This window comes from Drosophila sechellia, chromosome 3R (assembly GCF_004382195.2).
Source record: "Drosophila sechellia strain sech25 chromosome 3R, ASM438219v1, whole genome shotgun sequence".
NCBI classification, from domain to species: domain Eukaryota; kingdom Metazoa; phylum Arthropoda; class Insecta; order Diptera; family Drosophilidae; genus Drosophila; species Drosophila sechellia.
In genome coordinates this window covers 29218067-29236745 of record NC_045952.1, presented here as the reverse complement: position 1 = coordinate 29236745, position 18679 = coordinate 29218067, and the positions used below count along the sequence as shown (strand labels likewise).

Sequence of the window (18679 nt, the reverse complement as noted above, 5' to 3'; positions counted from 1 at the left end):
TAACTATCTATATCAGTCATTTAGAAAAAATAAAAGCAGAATCACATCGAAATAAGAAAATGAAAAACATTCAGAAAACATTGAAGTATTTATTTGCATTATTTATTGGTATTGCTTAAGTTTTAGGCATCATCATCGACTCCATCGAACTTTGTATGTTTCTCTCTCGTTAGGTATATAGTTTATAGTACAGTTTACTCATAACTTTAATACATCTTTAAAAAATAATCATAAATCGAATAAACAAAACAAATCGCAATCGAAAGCAGCTAAAAGAAATCACACCCTTTTGCTCTTCGGAATGTACGAGTGTATAAAAAATACTTATCGAAATTATCAGATATACAGGGGAATACAAAGTATTGTTGCGAAAAACAAAACGGTTTTGGCATGCAAAAACGATTGATCGCTAGTGGTTTTGGATAGATCATTCTGGTATATAAGTACAGAACACAGAGTACAGATATTTGGGATTGTCTTGGGTTCGGTCTCTACTCTACTACGTTCTACGCTTTTAGGCCTGGGTATATTGTAGAGTTCAGCACACGCTAAAAATCAAGGATTCAAAAGCTAGCTAAAAGGCGATTCAACTAGGCTCAAACTTGCGTCACGCACTGCGCGTATTTGTCCAGTTCGCTCCTCAAAATCTTGACGCGTTCAGCTTCCGATTTCAGGGCATTCACCAGCTCCTCAATGGTTCGCTGTTGGTTTAGCACCAGCCCTTCCAGCTTATCCACCCGTTGCTCCAGCTGGGCCACCCTTGAGGAACTGGCGTCCTGGTGGTTGTTCAGCTGGTTGGAGTGCTTCTCCTCCTGGGAATGTGAACTGCTGGCATTGGAGCTCTTTACCAGAGGCGAAACACTTCGTTGATTCCGTATAGCTAGACTGTTTGGCCTTGTGGCTCTCGTCTCCTCGTCGCTGCTGGCGGTTTGGACTTTGGCAGCCGACAAGCTGCGCGACATGATGGCATCGTTGGTGGTGGTGTGGGAGCTACTGGTAATCACCGAGCTGCTGGTCGTTGAGTTCTCCACAAACATGGAGGAGGTCACCGCTGAAGATTGCACTTTCGTTGTGGTACTGCTGCTATTGCTGCTGACAGCTTGCTCGGCTGCAAAGAGTTTGGAGGTTCTTTCGGCCACCGAAGCTCCTCGTGGCTCCACACTGGGTGAGGTCTTTTTCCTGGTGACCTGCGAGGCCTTCAGCTCCTCCATCCAGGGTGCCTTTTTCTTCTCCCACTCACGTGGTTTCGGTTTGGCCAACTGTGGTTCCTCTCCGGTGGAATTGTCATCAGAAGTCTTTCCACCAGCACCGCCATCTTCACTCAGCTCACTGGCACTTCCTGCTCCACCGGATCCTGACATTCCACTGCCATTTACATATACGGAATTGTTATTGCTTTCGCCCAGCACATTGATAGCCGCCGATGGTGGACGTCTCTTTGGCGCCTTGACCCTTCCTTGCCGCATATCCGTAAGTATGGAAGCCCTCTCCACGCGATCGAAGTCTGTATCCTCCACTGCAATCGTGGCAGCTCTCCGGATCACCACATTGCCAGCTGCTCCAGATTCAGGCAGTTGATTAGCACCTGAAAGCATCTTGCTGGCCGCAAAACCATCCGCCAAATCATGGGACACGGCAGTGGTGAGTTTTCCATCGGTATTCTTTTTCTTGCCGCCCAAAAGGTTACCTGCGATAGAGAGATAAATATATGCATTGTTTTTAGAATCTCTGGCACCTCTGCTGCATTGTTGGAGTCTACTGTACAGTACTCACCAGTCACAGGAACTCCGCCGGTGGGAGTTTTCTTGAGCGGCACATTGGGCTTCTTGCTGAGCACCGGCGGTGGTGGCGACTTGACCTTGTCGTCCAGCATGTTCTCCATGGACTTGCTCACTGATGATGAGGTTAGTCCAGTGGCTACTGTGGTGGCTGAGGAGGTGGTGGCACTGGAGGTGCTGCTCCGCTGCTGTCCAATGGCCACTGATGCTCCCACTCCAGGTGGCTTGGTCAAGTCCAGGTTCTTGTTCTCCAGGGATTTCCTTTGGGCAGCCACATTGCCGGTGGGCAGACCCGTTTCACTCAGGATATCGTTCAGGGAGTCACGGGATCCAAAGCTCTCCTTGCGACCCGCCGAGGAGGAAGCTGTGGTGGTGGTGCTGGAGGTGCTGTTGCTGCTGCTCCCGGTCTTCTTGATGTACACCTTCGATGTGGTGGAGGAACTGCCTCCGATCTGCTCCTTCTGCTGCTGCGTGGTCACCGAGGTGGTGCTGGAATTGCTTGAGTTCGTTGTGGTCATGTGGGTGCTGGTGCTGGCGGTGTTGCTGACCTTCCTCTGATTCTGCGTAATCTGTGTGGCACTCGGTGGCTCGTTGATCGGTGCAACTGGAAAATTGGCAAACAACGTCGAAGATTAGTTACATTGAACACAATTAGCACCTACAAAATTACATGCAAACATTTAACTTTGTTTACCAACAGTAGAAATCGATTAAAATGCACAGCGGTCAAGGTTTTTCGTATTAGATTTAGAGCTGATAGATTTAAATTAACCAAATTTAGTGATATTTTGTTTGTAAATTATAACCACTATCATTCTTTTCGTATCTTTTAGCCGATATCCACTGCTATTCGGTATTCAGTATTCGAGTTCGGATGAGGTGGTCCATGACTAACCATCCCGCTTCAGAACAGCTGAGCACCGAAACAACTTGAAACTGGTTTCTGGCAACTTGTTGCTAAATGTCAATAAAACTAATGTGGAAACGCTCAGGGAAATACTCGTACAATAGAAAAACAAACGAAAGCCGAACCATAACTCAAGTTTGAAGCCGAATCAGAGGCGTAGGAGAGGATCAAAGCGGGCTAAAATAGCAAACGACATAAATAAACGCCAATAAATGGCTGTGATGACAAAAGCCAAATCAAACCAAACCAAACCGAACCAAAACCGAAAGGCAACGAAAACTATTGAGTAACAACTTAAAATGTGTAAAGGTCAGACCCAAAGAAATGGCAATAGCCAACCGGAAAGAGAAATCTAAAGATCAGGCAACGAACTGGAAATGCCCTTCGAAAAATAAACGAACTTCAAAACTAAATTAAACTGATAACTACTGGGTGATTTGATGCATATTTGCTTAACTAAATATGTAAGTTCAGCAGCTTATAAACAAAAGTGTAGTTAACAGGAATAACCAACTCATGCCAAATGATATTAGTCGTGTTCTGTTTTCTGTTCTTAAAGAAATGAGATTTATAATCGTATATCAATGCATGTATTTTTGTTATTTATGGCACGATCGCAATTTTACCCATTAATAAAAAATTTTAACGGTTCCTTGTCGAAGCCGAGATTGACTAAAGCAATCATCTCTAATTATAAAATCACTTGTTCTGCTGATGTCATATCTACTACACATCAGATTCTCCATGTTTATTAGCGTTTTTTACAAAATTCAACCTCAAGTGTGCCCAAATTTAGACACAGCCCATCAATCTTTTGATTCCCACGGACAAGCCAATGTACCCAAAATCCAAAGAGGCATAATGGTAACCGACCAAAGAATTGGCTTTGTCATGTTCGAATTTCTAAATAAAGGTGACCGAAAAGAAAAGCGCTCGGCCCAACGACTTTCACTGCTTTTAATGACAAAAACGGAGCGAAATAAAATTTGCCATAAAAAAAGAGCAGCGCGAATTTGATATTTTCTAGCATTGAGTAATTGAGCGTTGGGTGATTGTCATTATGATGACGGCTGTGCGGTTTTTGCTTTTTTTTATGTTTACGGGTTCGTAGCCAAAGGCAGTATATACACACGCATTAGCACGCACACCTCAACACTGGCAAATCGAATGACTTAAGCAACGAACGCGACTTAATGATGACTTTGAATCCGAGACACGCAGCAAATTATAATCATTAATTTACACCTGACGGACACACAAACCATAATTAGAAAAGCGCGCGCCCAAACAGTTTTTCCCCTTTCCCAAACCGAAGAAAACTTCTTGGCCATGTGGCAGAAAAACATGACGAATGCAATTGCACACCAACTGGCTAAAAGAAGCAATAAAGAAAGCCGCAAGAACTGTAACTGTAACCGTAGCACACGCACCACGGCGAGCCAAGAAAAATGATTACCGATTAATCCTCGCCGTTTTGCCGCGACGACGAAAATATTTCAATAACGTAAATGGTCAAGAAATCACAGCGTACTGACTTGGCCCGAAAGGTAAACAAAAACGCTGGCGAAGGTACCAAAATGTTGAGAGCGGCGTGATTTTTGTTTTGCCTGGTTTTCGTGCCTCTCGGCTCTCTGGCAACTTTGTTGATGAACTAAAACAAAGGGGCTGGGCCCCCAAAAGGCGGGAATCCCAGATAAACGCTGCTAATGAAGATGATCATAATGATCTGCAAAGAGACTTTCAGCTAAGAGAGCGCAGCACAAAAGAGCTGCCAACCGCAAAGAGACACGTTAAGCCGAAGAAACGTAGCACAAAAACCAGTTAAGGCCAACTGTTGTTTATTTTAATGATGTTGCTGCTGCTCAAGTGTCGAAGGTGGTTGGTGTTTGGTTGTTTGGTTAAAAAAGACAAAAGCAAAAACTGCGACGTTGACAAAAGCAAAAATTAAATGCCAAGCATAATTTTGCTAAGCTCCAAGCCAGCAGCTTGGAATTCCGCCGCCGACCGCAAAGTATGCTGCGAAATAATTTGTATTAATTAAGTATAATATTTCAACTTTTCCCAAACAACAAATTGCAAAGGGGAATGCGGGGAACCTCTTTTTTCGCGCAAACAAAGCGAGGAAAACTGCGCAAACAAAACAAACAAGTTTTTCGGTCGCCCATGCAAATGACAAAACAAACTCTTTGGCATTCAGCAAAACAAACATGCACCGCAAATTGAACAGAAAGACCGATCGAAAACAAAGCGCTTTGATTTGGTTTGGACCGCTTTCAGCGCCCCTGCCACGCCCTTCTCCGCGGTGCACCCCCTTCTTTTCCACGCCTTTGGCATCTCGAGTGCCACAGAAAGCCAAATAAATAAACCAATGCAGCGAAAGATGAGAGCAGCAGCCAAAATAATGTAGATTATATAGTAGTGAATAATGGATGGTCTCTTGACTTCAATGTTAAAAAGAAAAATAAAAGAAGTTACTAAATATTAAAGATGCACTTAGATTCTCTGCATAGATTACTGAATCAAAAATCTAAATAATCATCAAAGTTCTAACTATATATTTACACTAATATCTGCTTTCAAAATATTACTACATCGAAATTAAGTAAATACATTGCAAAAGTGAAAATGTAAATTTAATACTCCAATCCTCTTATCAACATACCCTCGATCAGTGAAATAGAGTAAGCAACTAAGCAAAGCATAAATCATAGAAATTATGAGCAGAAAAGGAAGAGGGGCGTTCAAAGCCGCACAATTTTCCATTTCACACAAAAAACGCCTCAAGGAGGCACCAACCGAGCCGGCAGAGAAAGGAAAATGAAAAGTGGCCGAAAAAAGTAAGGAAAAACAAGAAAAGCCAAGAGCCCGGAGGAAAATCGGGGAGGGGAGGGGAGGAGGTGTTCACTCTGCGGCTGCCTACTGGAAAAACTCGTTTACATACAAATCGTGGTGATAAAGCTAGCCATACGCGCGCCCAAGAACTCGAAAGAGCCGCCTCGCTGCGTCCGCCGTGGAGTACGGACCCCATCTATAATTCCGGACCCGGATCCGGCTCCCGTTCCGCCCCTGGGTCGGGTGCGTGGGCGTGGCCGTGGCAACGGCGGAGCTGCTGTTGCTTGTGCACCGGATTTCGTGTGTTTTGTGTTTACAGTGTTGCAGTTTCATTTATTAAAGACCCAAAATCGTAGAATCGTAGTGGAAAGATAAATAGGAGCAGAATAAATAGGGGAGTAGAGAAAGAGAAAAGTGTTGTGGAAAATTACAGAGAGAAAGACCAACGGGTTGGAGTCATAATATACAAAATATGCGAGTGGAGTGGATACATAAAACAAGAGATAGAGGTACAAGTAGATAGGAGAAAACGTAAACAAAATTTCCCATAACCAAGTCATAAAAACTGGGAAACCGAAGTTGAAGATGTGGTTAACCGAAACATTTTTAATGGTTTAATTGAATGTGGTGCGTGGTGCATGAGGTGCGTGTAATGAATATGATGTTTCCGATGTGCCAGCGACTCAATTGGGAAAACTAGCCATAAAATTAATCTAAACTTTATCCCATTAGCTACTGTCTTTTGATGTCACTGTAGCCAATGTTAGCTGGACTATATATATGTGAAACATTTCCTATTTACAAGGAAAGTTTTTTCCCCGACTTTAATGATTCCTGTGGCGCACTAGTAAATTGCATTGCTACATTGTTTACCATTAAAAAAAAAACTTGCATACTTTAAAACCAAGCATTAGCCAATCAATTTACGGCGCGCCTATCAAAAGCCTCGTACACAAATCCTTTGTTAAATATAATGCCATTACGCATCGGCAATAAAGTTTATCTGATTCATATGCGCCAGAGGCAATTAAGTCATCTACAAATTTTGCACAGACGATGAAAACCAACGATCCGAAAGATATGCAGCGAGTGGAGGAAGTCGGGGAGGGAGTGGCTGGCTGGTGTCTTTTCTTTTAATTAATTCAATTACCAAACGAACAACAAACGTTTATTGACTTTGATCCCCGCTACGTCACGACAACAATTTCGAAGTCTAACGACTTGCGCTTTACAGCCGATGCGTTGGGAAATTGCCGCCAATTAAGAGGGGGAAAATGCATTGATGAGAGGTGGAGACTCTTGATGACAACAAACTTGACAGACCGAAATCAAAAATGCGATGTGATTGAGAGAGAAAATCGGTGAAACGGTTGAAAATCCTTGGTGAAAACTCACCTTCCGAGGGTGCCAGCATTTTGACAAAGTTGTCGGGAAAGACGCCCACTTTGCCGCGGATTTCTCCTTTCCACCAGCCCTTATCGGGCAGTTCCGTGCTGATAACCGCAATTATGTCGTCCACCTTCAGCTCCAGTTCATCGTCGTTCTGCGGGGCGTAGGGGAACTCCACCCGGCAGAACTCCCGCTGCGGCTTGGGCGGCAACATGGGCACTGCTGCCGCTGCCGCCGCTGCTCCTCCTCCAGCTGCTGCTCCCGATCCCGAAACTATGGCCGCTGGCTCCGCTGGAGCAGATGCTGCTGCTGCAGTTGCCCTGCTCTTGGTTGCCTGCTTAGTTGTGGAGGTGGAGGTGCTGGTGGACGCAGGAGGCACTGCTCCGCCGGTTGGTACTGTGGATGTGGCTGCCACATTGGCCGCCTTGGACGTCAGCGCCGATGTGGTCACGGTGGCGCCAATTGTCGGTGGCCGTTTGGAGGCCAAAACGGGAGACGGCTCGATATGTTGCACAAAGTTCGATGGGAAGACGCCGACTTTGCTGCGCAGACGACCGCGCCACCAGCCTTCCTCGACCTAAATGAGAAAACAGAGTGAAGCAGAATTGAGTGAAATGAACAGACTGAAACCAAATGTACTACACTGCGAGAAAACACCGAATGTTCTTACAAGCGCCAAAGCTAAATTTGCATTTAATTCATATGTCAAAAACAAAAATATCAAACAATCAAGAGCTTTGAAACTTGTTAACATTTGCACATCGCGATGAAGATGTTGCTTAATAAGTGCGGTTATTTCTCTCAGTGCGCAACGAATTTCAATTTCTATTGGCCCAATAGGTTAAATGGGGGTAGCAAGCAACCCCCCATTCCCCCCGTTACCCTGCGTGTACGCACCTCCCCTAGGAATTCAATGACATCACCCACGGCCAACGTCAGTTCGTCGTCGTTGACTTGTGTGTAGCTATAGATGACTTTGCAGCGGCGATTCGATGTCGCGGATTTGTCCCTGAATTTGGAGAAGCGAAACAACATGTAAAATCAGCTATTGCGTGATTTGAAAGTGTTCTAAGTGGACGAACCTCAGCTGCACAGCGGCGCCTTCCTCGATGTGGTCGCCACTGCCAGTGGTTCCGTTGCCATTGCTGCTGACTCCAGACTCCAGCACGCGCACAAAGTTATCCGGAAACATACCCGTGACGCCGGAGGCCTTCAGGGTGCCCTGCCACCAGCCGCCGGGCATCTGCTTGATCCGATGGATGATGGCACCTTTCTGGAGATCCAGCTCGTCCGGCTCCTTGGCCGCATACTCGTATTCGACTATTGCACAGACTGGAAGGGGAAAGATGGGTAAATAAAAATGGTTTATTAAGACAAGTTCATACTTCTTATTTAGCTTTTTTATAACTAGTTGCGGCATACTAATAAAAATTAACAAAAATGTTAAAAGCAAGCTTGCTAATACTATTGTGGCCTAGAAATTTTAAACAGATATCAGGACACAGAGTAAACCGAGTCGCAAAATGAGTTACCCAATTATGGCATAAAACGCTGACATGTTTGCGCAGATATGCGAAATAGTATCGGGTTGCGCAACTTTTAACCTACTCTAATGCCCATCCATATACACAAATATACTCAACCCCCTTCTCAAACGTGACATTTGTCTTTTGCTTTTCCCGTTTTCGGCTGCTCGATGCCGCTGAAAAAGTAAAAGTTACATGACACTCCATCTACGGCACGGGAATAACAATTTCTGTCGTGGGCGATGACAAATCACGGATCGTGCTCTGGGACTCCATCCACATCCACATCCATCTATCAATCAAACAATCTGTCGTATATGGGTCACCGAGTACTTGGCACTGCGGCATTTTCCCGAACCATGATTTCAAATCTCAGCTTGAATGGAGTCATACAGTGGCACTGCAGGAGATTATCATAGGACTGTCTTAAGATTTATGTTAAATCAATTTAAGAACTAAGTGTCTGGCAAGCCTAGTAATAAGTATCATCACTGGAGATGTAACTTTAGTTTATTTCGGAGATAATCCATCTGCAACATCCCTATAAAATCTTCAAACATCATCGAGAAAAGCTACTTATTACGAAAGCGTTTTAATGCAAAGCTATTAGGTTTCAACTTTCAATGTCCATTAAACTAGTCGCATTAACAAACTTAATCATCAGCAAAGCGAACAGAACCCAATTTGTCATGACGCATGTCGAAAACAATGAGACCATGACTGACTGACACTTTATTAGAAACCAGTCTTATAAACTATATTTAGCACGAGTCGCAGAAGGCGACAGCTTGGAAATGTAAATTAAAAAAAAAACTTAAATAGCCGCAATGCTGAGCTTATTTGGCTTTTGGAGGTTGCTGCCCCCGCACGATTGACTCAGTTTTTATATGTTTCTTGTTTTTCTCGAGTGTTTGGATGCCGTGTCCAATTTTTGATGGGTTTTGTGAGTGATGGAAATACCCTCTAATGAAGAACGAAAGACTCAGCTATGTCAATAATTTGGTTTTTTGAATGGTAAGAGTATCGAAGCCCCTTCAGGGAACCTGAAATGCATTGGAAACACTTATTGGCTTAGAAGAGGAATGAAGAAACCGAAGAGGGCCACAAATAAACAAACATGATAATAAATTCCTGTGCTACGTGATGTCATTTGGATCAACACTTTATATATGGGACTTTATATAGGGACAGTTCATAGAGGGGAATTCGCCGTCTAGTTCCAGCCAACTCATCAGAACTCGATGAGTAATGTGCGAAGGAAAACTGAAAATTGTCATCGGTTGGCCAACGTTTAATGGGCGTAAAACCAGCAATTGGAGTTGATCGCTTGATGGCACTAAGGCGGCTCGAAGTGCTTTCCATTTTCCGCTCGTTTCAAATCAGCTCTTAACATTTCTTTCACTGACAGGCGTTTCGGGGGGATTTTGGGGGAGGGGTGCTTGGGATGGGGCCACCAGCATTGAAGTGGCTGCCAATCGTTATCCAAAGCAGTTTCGTCAACAGCGCACAGTAGTAATTTCACTCCAGTTAAAGTCGCCGAGCCCGTCTGAGATCGAGATCCGGTGATGAAGTGGCAAAAGTGCTGCAGCCACGCACCGCAATAACAACAAATGGACAGACAGACGGACAGTCGGACGGAAGCATCAAAGACTTTGGGGAAAAGCTTGAAAAGCAAAAGACAACTAACTGGGTATGGCACTTAGATTCTGATGCAATACCAGGTAAGCACTACATTTAAATGTGAGAGAGTTAGATGCTTAACAAGTAAATCAAACATTCTTGTGAAGCTGAATTTAAAACAGTATTAAAAATGTTTAGAACAAATGAATTGAGTATAATTACAAAAGTAGAAATCAATGCAATGACATATTTGATAAATGCAATGACATCGTGTCACGGATGCATCGCCACCAAGAGCCAATTTGTGTCTAGGCTGAGTATCTGAGTATCTGAATGGCCAAGTATTTGAGTATCTCAGATACTGTTTCTCCAGACCCACTGCTTACTTAACCTACGCGACTGTAAAAGGCAAACAAAGTGACAGCCAAATGAACCTTTAATGCGGTTTTTGTTTTTCAAACTTTTTCATCTTCCTCTCTGGCGATTTGCTGCCGCTTTCCTCTTTGTTTTCGCTCATACGCTCATATGTACGCTTGAATAACAATAATAAGCGACCGCAAAGCGCGCTGAATGAGTGGAAAGAATAAAGGAGAGTGTTGAAAGAGGGCCTAGAATGGGCGGTATGTAGCAGCGAAATGAGCCGCGTCTGGAAAAGCTACACGGCGAGGAAAAGAAATTAAAAGGGGATGCAATTTATTAATGTGAAAACAACTTATAAACTATGAAACTTAGGATGATCCTTAGCTATCCTTATGCTGGACCCAAATATGACGAGCTTTTATACTTGCATTAAATAGGCTTCAAATTGAGCAAAGGTTCATATGTTTATGATATATAATTAATCCAATTTCTTGCTGTGTAACAAAAATGGTGAAAATCGGGCGCCAAGTGGTGGAAAGCGAGGAAACGCGCAGCATAGTCGTGAGAAAAGCCTGATGAAAGAGCCGAGAGCCGAATGGGAAAACCCAATGTGTAAATGTGTCAAAAGCGGAGAAAATCGCATGACAGCTACAGCCGCCATCTGTCGCCGCCAGAGGGCGTGCTGGTCGTCACGGACATGTGGGTGTTTGGTGCATTCATTTGTTGCCTTGCAACTTGGACATATCTGCTATCATTACGATATCGGGCTCTGTTGTGAAGTCAGCTTCCCCCAATGTCAAACAGCACATCATGTCGGCCATAAAGATATGCAAATCGGTTACTGGATAGTTAAAAATATGGCTCGAAAACAGCTGAACGTACGAGGTGTTATTAAACAGCCGAACTACGACTTTATTATACCCTACAAGGTGGTACTTTTTGTACAATCTGGTATACCCACACACTTTACATTCAAATAAAAAATAAAGTAATTTTCAGCTGGCTTCCCCCCGCCCCTCATCTGCATTCTCCCCCTATATGCATAAAGTTCTACTGATGCATCCAAGAGATTACCGAAACGGTTGAGGTCCACATATAATATGTAAAATATAACCTGTAACCGGTTCAGATGAGCAGCTGCACTTATTTGTTGGCGGCCAGAGGTGCGGCCAGAGTCCCCAAAGTTCCGTTCAAAACAAACACCTTCAACAAACACCTCCCCCTCCAGTTGACACCACCCCCTCCGACCCACGACCCACCCACCCCGTTTGAGGTGAGCAAACAAGAACATGCTAATTGGTTTAACTATCGGTTTTGGTTGCCTTTGAAATTCGGTTTTGCTTGGCTTGTCTTTGGCACAGAGAAAAATCAATGAAAATCATATTATGCATTTTTTTATATTTATTGTATTTACTACTAAACTAACATTAAACAAGAATCTATATATAACATCTACAAACACGAAGCATAAATATGATGTACAGACATATATTTTAATTCTGAATTCTGAATTTTTCCCCAGTGCATTCCTTTCAAAGGTGAGATGTTGATGGTGGGGGAGAGATGCCATGAACCGTAAACGGTAAATTGCCTTTGCGTGAGTTCGACTTTTAAATATGCAAGTCCACGGGTTTCAGCGGTCTCAAGAGGGGAGAAGCCAAAAAAGGGGTTATCCCCATGCATAAGTGAGTGCAGATATAGTGAGTTAATGGAGCTGACCTGTCTGACTGCCTGTTTTCATCGGGGGGCGGGCTTCCAACTGGAAACTGGCATGACCCGGTTAAAAGTTTTATTCCTCCTATTTGGGCCAACGAGGGGGTTTAAGTGCTACGAGGCAGACACACAGGGCCTGGATATTGATTGGGAAGTATTTAATCAGCCTGGCACAGTAAAAACCAATAATTTTATACAATATTTAATAGTCGTATGTAGGTATACGATTTTTGAATCCAAGATCCAGCGAAAATCTCGGGGAATGAAATTCTCAGAATCATTGCTTTTGAAGCGTGCATGACTGAACATAAAGAAAAACACCCTTCTGTCTGAGCAGCAGCTGCCAATTTGTAAAGGTCTTAGGTCATTTGCCCACCCTTGTTATAATTACTTTGTATGCAAGTCAGGAACTTAGCTTCAATATCAATTCCAGAGCACACGAGAAAGCGACAAAAATGGCTGTCGGCCAGGAGCCCAAAGTCACTTTTCCATTGCCCTCCACTTTTGTAGTCCTCAAAGCAAACACACACACACGTCCTTGATGAGCCCAGCCCACCCAGGTGACCTTGACTTATGAGCTTTGCGAAAGCAATTGCTCAAGTTCAAGGCCGCACATTGCGTGTGAAAAGCAGAGGCAGCAATCTAGTTCGCTTGTCGCCAAATGCGAGTTGCATTTCAATTGGTTTTAATTGGGGGATGCACAGAAAGAGATCCCTGCTGCGGGCTAATTATGACCACTACATGCAGTAAACTCTCCGTAAACATTTATGAATCACTGCTATCAGAGTGCCAAAAACCAATGATAAGCCAGGGAAACGACCCTTATCGCTACAGTGAAAAACTGCAGAGCGATAAACAAAGTGGCATTAACATTCGGTTTCGATTAAGTCATGGCCGGAGGTGTCGTCATTGACACGCGTGGCCATTTGAAAATGGAACTGGAAATATGTCAAGATGGTGTCAAAAAGAAACCCAACCAAAATCGGAAAAAAATAATGGTAAATGTAACAAAATTTCTTGTTTGGAAAAACATCATGCAAAGTACTGAACCCCCTTTATTACATCACCTTCAAAGTGAAGGTTCTTCCAAAGGCTTCGCTCTTCAGAAATTCTCCTCCAGTGTAAACCCTCTTACCACTTGACCATCATTTGAATGCATTTCCATTTCAATTGAGCGCGGCAACCGAAGCATGGAAAAGCTGAACAGCGCAGGTTTCAATTGAAAAGTCGTGCCCCCGCCCCCCTTTTCCGGGTTTCCCCCACTGCCCATGTGATTTGTGTGGCAATATGTGGCGGCGATCGCCGCTTGATTCCGATGAGTTTACGATGGAAAGTGTTTAGGAGCAGAGCGACCATCCATCCATCCATCTATCGGCAATTGCAGCTGATGAGTTGTGCATTTGCCAAATGAAATGGGGAAAATAAGTGGAAACGAGCAGCTGGAGATCAAGAGAGTCTAGCTGATTGCAGCGGCTTTTCCGAGGAGTTTTGGGTTCAAACGACAGTGGAGATCATTGGTGGCTTAGTATTTACTCAAGAACTGCAAACAAAGCTAGATAGTCGGAATGTTTGGGGAGCCTCTGCACTTAATCCACTCGAAGGGCCATTAGAAACGGGGCCTTGGAGTTCATTGGGGTCTTATCAGTTCATTGATATGGAATGCTTTATAGTTTAAACGATGAGGGGAACCCGCATATTTTCGCACCAAACATAAAGATAAACGGAAAGAGGCCCAAGGCAATTCAAGTTGATTTCCAGATCGCAGAACAAACATTGCATGCACTTGGCTTACATTTTTTGATAGTTTCAATGGAATCCGATGTCAGGGACGGAAGCATATATTAGGAATTGAGCAAGAGCAAGAGAACTCATATCTCTGCTTCTCTATTACTCCCTTCCCCTCCCTTCCATACACCATTTTGATAAGCGAGGCCAGCAAAAGTCTGAGGAACGGCGATAAGATAGGCGAAAAATCCAGCTAAAACACAATTTTGCCATTCGAATTCGAGTCTGAGTCACCGCATTCACAACTGTTGAATGCACTCGACCAGCAAAAAGTGAAAAACACAAATACAAATAAAAATAAAAATAAAAATAAAAACAAAAACAAAATTAAGCGCAAAAAGTACATTATTTGCTTATCAATAAAGCGGCTCTGTTCACTGCAAACGAGAAATAATTGAAAACAAAAACATCATAATTGGACAAATGTTCGTATCATAAACCAAATGAGTCACTGAGTTGAGATAGAGTATTCCCTCCTCATGTCCTTGATTCGCGATATTGTCATGAGCAATTCTGCGAATCCCAAGTGACTCATGAGCGATCCATCAGGTCTGGCCAAGTGGTGAACATAAGGGATTAGTGGGCAGAGAAGGAGTTCTATCTATGCGAAGTGGCTGGTGAGGGCGTGGTCCCATTCCCATTTCCAGCCCACGCCAAAGTCAATTACGGAATATAAAATTGCAGGCGTGGCATGGGCAATTTATTAAATTGTCAGGAAAGCTTTGGCGCGAGGAGTGCTGGAACCCCTTAGACATGGATATGTTATGATGATGTGATAAGATAAAGGCCGAGCAAAATGTGGCAAATAAGAAATCTGATAAAATGTTTTCATTTGGCGATCCATTTGCTTTGACCATTGATTGCCATTGTTGCCCGTTTTCTGTTTTCTATCCTCTGTTTTCCGTGTTTTGAGTTTTGTGTTGGCGTTACATAAACGCCGCTCGGAATCACTTAAAGCAGCGTAAGAAAGCAGCTTTGTTTGGGATGCAAATGTAGTAGATGGGTACACAGAGAGATGGCCTTTCCATTGTCCGTCGTCCCATGGAAATTGTTCATCAAAAGAAATCAGAAATCATCAGTGAAACTGCTGCGGGTGCGGTGCATATTTCTTCTTTTTTTTTTTTTTGAGGAGCGGTCTTTCAATCAGCCTCCATTATCAGAAGGCAACATCACAGAGGCGAGAGCTCCTCAATCTTGGACTCCATCCACAAAGAAGCCACCACAAGGTTGAAACGCACATTAAGATTTATTAATATTGTCTGGACTGAGCAGCCCCTTAGTAAGAGTAGTGCCTATCGATCCCGGATTATCTCTCCACGGAACCCACTGAACAGTAGCCAAAGGGTCAGCAAAGGGTCGGAAAACCCATACACGAGTGGAAAACAACAGATAAGCTTGGAAAACACAAAGGAGGAGGCAAAGCATGATTACTATATTCCGATTTGATTTTGCTCGGTTTCAAGGGTAAACAAATCAATTTGCAAGTAGCTTCAAAATGTTTAAACAAGTAACCTTATACTTTATATACTTTATATCTATGTAACTCCCTTTTATATGAATAGTTGGCTGGCCAAAACACTTAATTAGCCCTCATTCAAAGGCCTTTACAAATGAGTTAATTAAAATGCTAAAAAACCGCCATATTTTCATCGGATTTCGACCTGAATCAGAGGCCTTTTTTAGCTGACCCGGGCGAGAAGGAAAATATCCACTAATTTGCATCGCAGAACATTTGTTCTTCAGTTCCCATTGTGAATTTGAAAAGTTTTCAGGGGGAAAATGAAATTGATGGCGGCATGAAGTCATCAAAACGCAGAGATTCTCATTTCAAATGCCTTTTCTTCGGCCGAAAACCGGTTCTCATACAAAGTGTTTTGTTTTAGCCGATGTTTTATTTGTTTGTTGGCCAACTTTTGGTTTATTGCTGTAAAAATCGTGTTAAAAACAACAGGGCTTTAACAACGCCGTTAGTCAGCCATCCGTGTTTCCAGGGTATTAGATTCGAGTCAAGATGAAAAAGGAAAACCAAGTGTCCTTGGGTTAAGATGACACACCCACCCCGAAAAGCAACAAAAACAAGAGAAGAGTTTTTCGGGCGCACAAAATGCGAATGTGGCGAGCAAAGGCAGACGGCAAAAACAGGCGGGACCCACCCCGAAAAATAGGAAAGAAAAAAACAACAAAGTGGAAAAGGAACTGCAGTTTTGGGTAGTTGAACGCGGGGTACCCTTCTTTAAAGGTGTGAAGAGAAGAAAGGTCTGGTGAAGTTCCAAGAATCTACGATAAAATCTAGCTGGCATATAAGCAGTTATCTCCCAAATCTTCACATTGTATCAGTTGTTTTTGAAATATATTTATTTTATTGCCTATCATAGTTTTTATTCTTAAGGATACTATCTACTACTAATAGATCTTGTTATGGCTCAAATACCCTACATTTCGGCGGGCATACTGTTTGCAGGAGTGAACTTACTGTTGTTTTCCATGACTGAAGCGATTCCTGGTGGCCAGCGCTTCCAGCAGGTTCAATGCACGCTGTGTTTTCTGTTTTTGGTTTCGTATCTTGAAGACGGGTTTATGAATCACGCGCGTTAACCGCGAAAAACGGAAGGTAGGAATTACCTAGAACTCTATATACACGAGTATTTCTCGACGTGTTTCTTTATTTTTTTTTTTTTATTTTTGTTTTTTTTTGACCCTGTTCTGCTCGCAGTTAAATTTCAACAAAGAGCGCGGGGGAAAGAGACGGGGCGCCCGTGCGAGCGAGAAGGAGCGAGCGCATTTAATTTCGCGTCACGTAGAATATTTTCCTTTTTTTGTTGATTTATTGCAGTTCCCTCTGCCGCTTTCGTTGCACTTTTCACTGCCCACCTTGCTTCGCTTCCTTTTCGGCTTCGCACTTCCTCTTATTCGCTGGCCCGCACTTGCACTTCGATTTGCTATCCACACCCATTCGCATGCACTCGATTCACTCCGCCTTTCCAGCGCGGAAGTGCGTCTCCCTTTTCGCCACTCACTACTCACTTCCTCCGAATTAAATGCGCTTTTGCCACAAATAAACTGGCAAGTAATCCCAGCAAATCGCCAAACGAGCGAGCGAAACGCAAACACGCCGACGAACTCCCACTACAACTACAACAACCACAACAACCGTTCGCTGCGGCTGCGAGAGTGGGACCAGCGACGGCTAGCGGCGAAATACTTAGCCCCTTTTGGCGCTAGCGGGGACGGCAACCTCGGTTCGAATCTCGGGTTGGGGTGTGCAGGTACTCCAACCCAGTAGGGGTATTCCCCCGTAGGCCATTACTTTTAGCTATTTTTTAACTTTTATGATTAATTGCAGCAGAATGTTTGTTAATATTATATATAACTAAATGTATTAATAATATGTAACTATTTTGCAAATATCTAGTCAGCATTACTTTCATCCCATTTTAATATCTGAATATTTTATTTTCATGGCAATAGTCCAGTCATGACCAAATGAAATAATAATAATTTTAATTCATTATTTATAAATGTTTTTTTCATGCTATAGCATACATATATCCATTTCAGGTATTCATTTATACTTCTTGATTAATTCTTCATGACAAATTAAATTAAATCCCTTTGAACATTGTATTTAAACTCAGTTCAGTTGATTCAATATGATATAATTATAAGTATATATAATTATAAGTCGAATTAAATTAAAACCGTTTGCAGTTCAAATTATTTAATTATTGGATATCTTTTTCAATATGCCATTTCCTAGCTGTCCAACTCCTTGAAAATAGCGAATATCAAATTAAATTACAACTTTTGCTTTAAAAAAATGACATTTTAATTCAGTTCTTGTTTGCATGAGTTGCTCTTGAAACAATCTGTTTTCATAAATAAATGTAAATTTGTTAGTTGTAGGCCACCAAAAGACCCTTGGCCACCTCCTGGACTTTCTCCTTGCCCGCCAGCTCCTCGGCGATTCTGAGGGCGAACTCGTAGGCGGTACCTGGACCTCGACTGGTGATCAGATTGCCATCCTTGACCACCGTCTTGTCATCCACGTAGCTAAAAGAAAACATCAAAAAGGAATAGGATGGAGATCATAAAAAAATTAACTTAAGAGCTGGCATACCTGTAGTTATCCACCAGCTGGGGCTTCATTGAGGGATACGAGGTGAGGGATTTGCCGGAGGCGACGCCGTGCTTGGCCAGAACTGTGGGCGCGGCGCAGATGGCGGCGATCAGTCCGCCGCCGGACTCCTGGCTGCGCAGCAAGTCCCCGACCAGCGAGGACTCCCCCATGGCGTTTGAGCCACCCAGTCCGCCGGGCAGCACCACCACATCGAACTTATCCGAGGCAACCTGGGCCAGCGAGGTGTCCGGCAGGATCTGCACATCCCGCGAGCACTTCACCGCTTCCCCGCCATTCAAGCCGGCTACGGTGACCTTGATCTATCATATAGTGGGTATAAGTATAGAACAGAGTGATTTAATGGAAAAGTAGGGAGCACTTACGCCCGCGCGTCTCAAAACATCGGCAGCTATGATGAACTCCATCTCCTCCGCCCCGGGAGCCAAAATCACCAGCGCGCTTTTCGACATTTTGGTAAACTTAGAAAAGTGCCTTGAAATTTGAGAAAATCCAAAGAATACCATGCAGATACGATAACTTATCGATAGCGCTATCTACGAACGCAGCTTTGAGTTTTCGTTATCGAGGTTTTTTCAAAAGCTTAGCGGCAAACTAAAAACTTGTATAATTGGTTTCAAATTGGAGTTAGGCG

At 43.4% G+C, this 18679-nt stretch overlaps 2 protein-coding genes across 2 annotated transcripts; both read right to left on the bottom strand.

Moving 5' to 3' along the window:
• Window positions 1-69: 69 nt before the first annotated feature.
• LOC6612915 (E3 ubiquitin-protein ligase SH3RF2) lies at window positions 70-17054 on the bottom strand. Its single transcript, XM_032721007.1, has 6 exons — window positions 16384-17054; window positions 7989-8238; window positions 7804-7915; window positions 6913-7483; window positions 1774-2382; window positions 70-1687 (listed from the first exon to the last, which is right to left on the bottom strand). The coding sequence occupies exons 1-6, from the start codon at window positions 16394-16396 to the stop codon at window positions 597-599; spliced, it is 2646 nt and encodes an 881-aa protein (XP_032576898.1). The 5' UTR covers window positions 16397-17054; the 3' UTR covers window positions 70-596.
• Window positions 17055-17712: 658 nt separating this feature from the next.
• LOC6612914 (protein dj-1beta) lies at window positions 17713-18555 on the bottom strand. Its single transcript, XM_002037370.2, has 3 exons — window positions 18411-18555; window positions 18028-18347; window positions 17713-17960 (listed from the first exon to the last, which is right to left on the bottom strand). Exons 1-3 carry the CDS (start codon window positions 18549-18551, stop codon window positions 17804-17806), a joined length of 618 nt encoding a protein of 205 aa, XP_002037406.2. The 5' UTR covers window positions 18552-18555; the 3' UTR covers window positions 17713-17803.
• Between the last annotated feature and the right edge of the window lie 124 nt (window positions 18556-18679).

Excerpts from the sequence above, each read along its gene's own strand:
- LOC6612914 (XM_002037370.2), bottom strand. The coding sequence starts at position 18,551 with ATGGTATTCTTTGGATTTTCTCAAATTTCAAGGCACTTTTCTAAGTTT. Across the intron at positions 18,348-18,410 it reads ATGTTTTGAGACGCGCGGGC|ATCAAGGTCACCGTAGCCGG; the intron begins GTAAGTGCTCCC and ends ACTATATGATAG. Across the intron at positions 17,961-18,027 it reads CAGCTGGTGGATAACTACAG|CTACGTGGATGACAAGACGG; the intron begins GTATGCCAGCTC and ends GTTTTCTTTTAG.
- LOC6612915 (XM_032721007.1), bottom strand. Across the intron at positions 7,916-7,988 it reads GGCGCCGCTGTGCAGCTGAG|GGACAAATCCGCGACATCGA; the intron begins GTTCGTCCACTT and ends CTCCAAATTCAG. Across the intron at positions 1,688-1,773 it reads CGGCGGAGTTCCTGTGACTG|GTAACCTTTTGGGCGGCAAG; the intron begins GTGAGTACTGTA and ends TCTCTATCGCAG.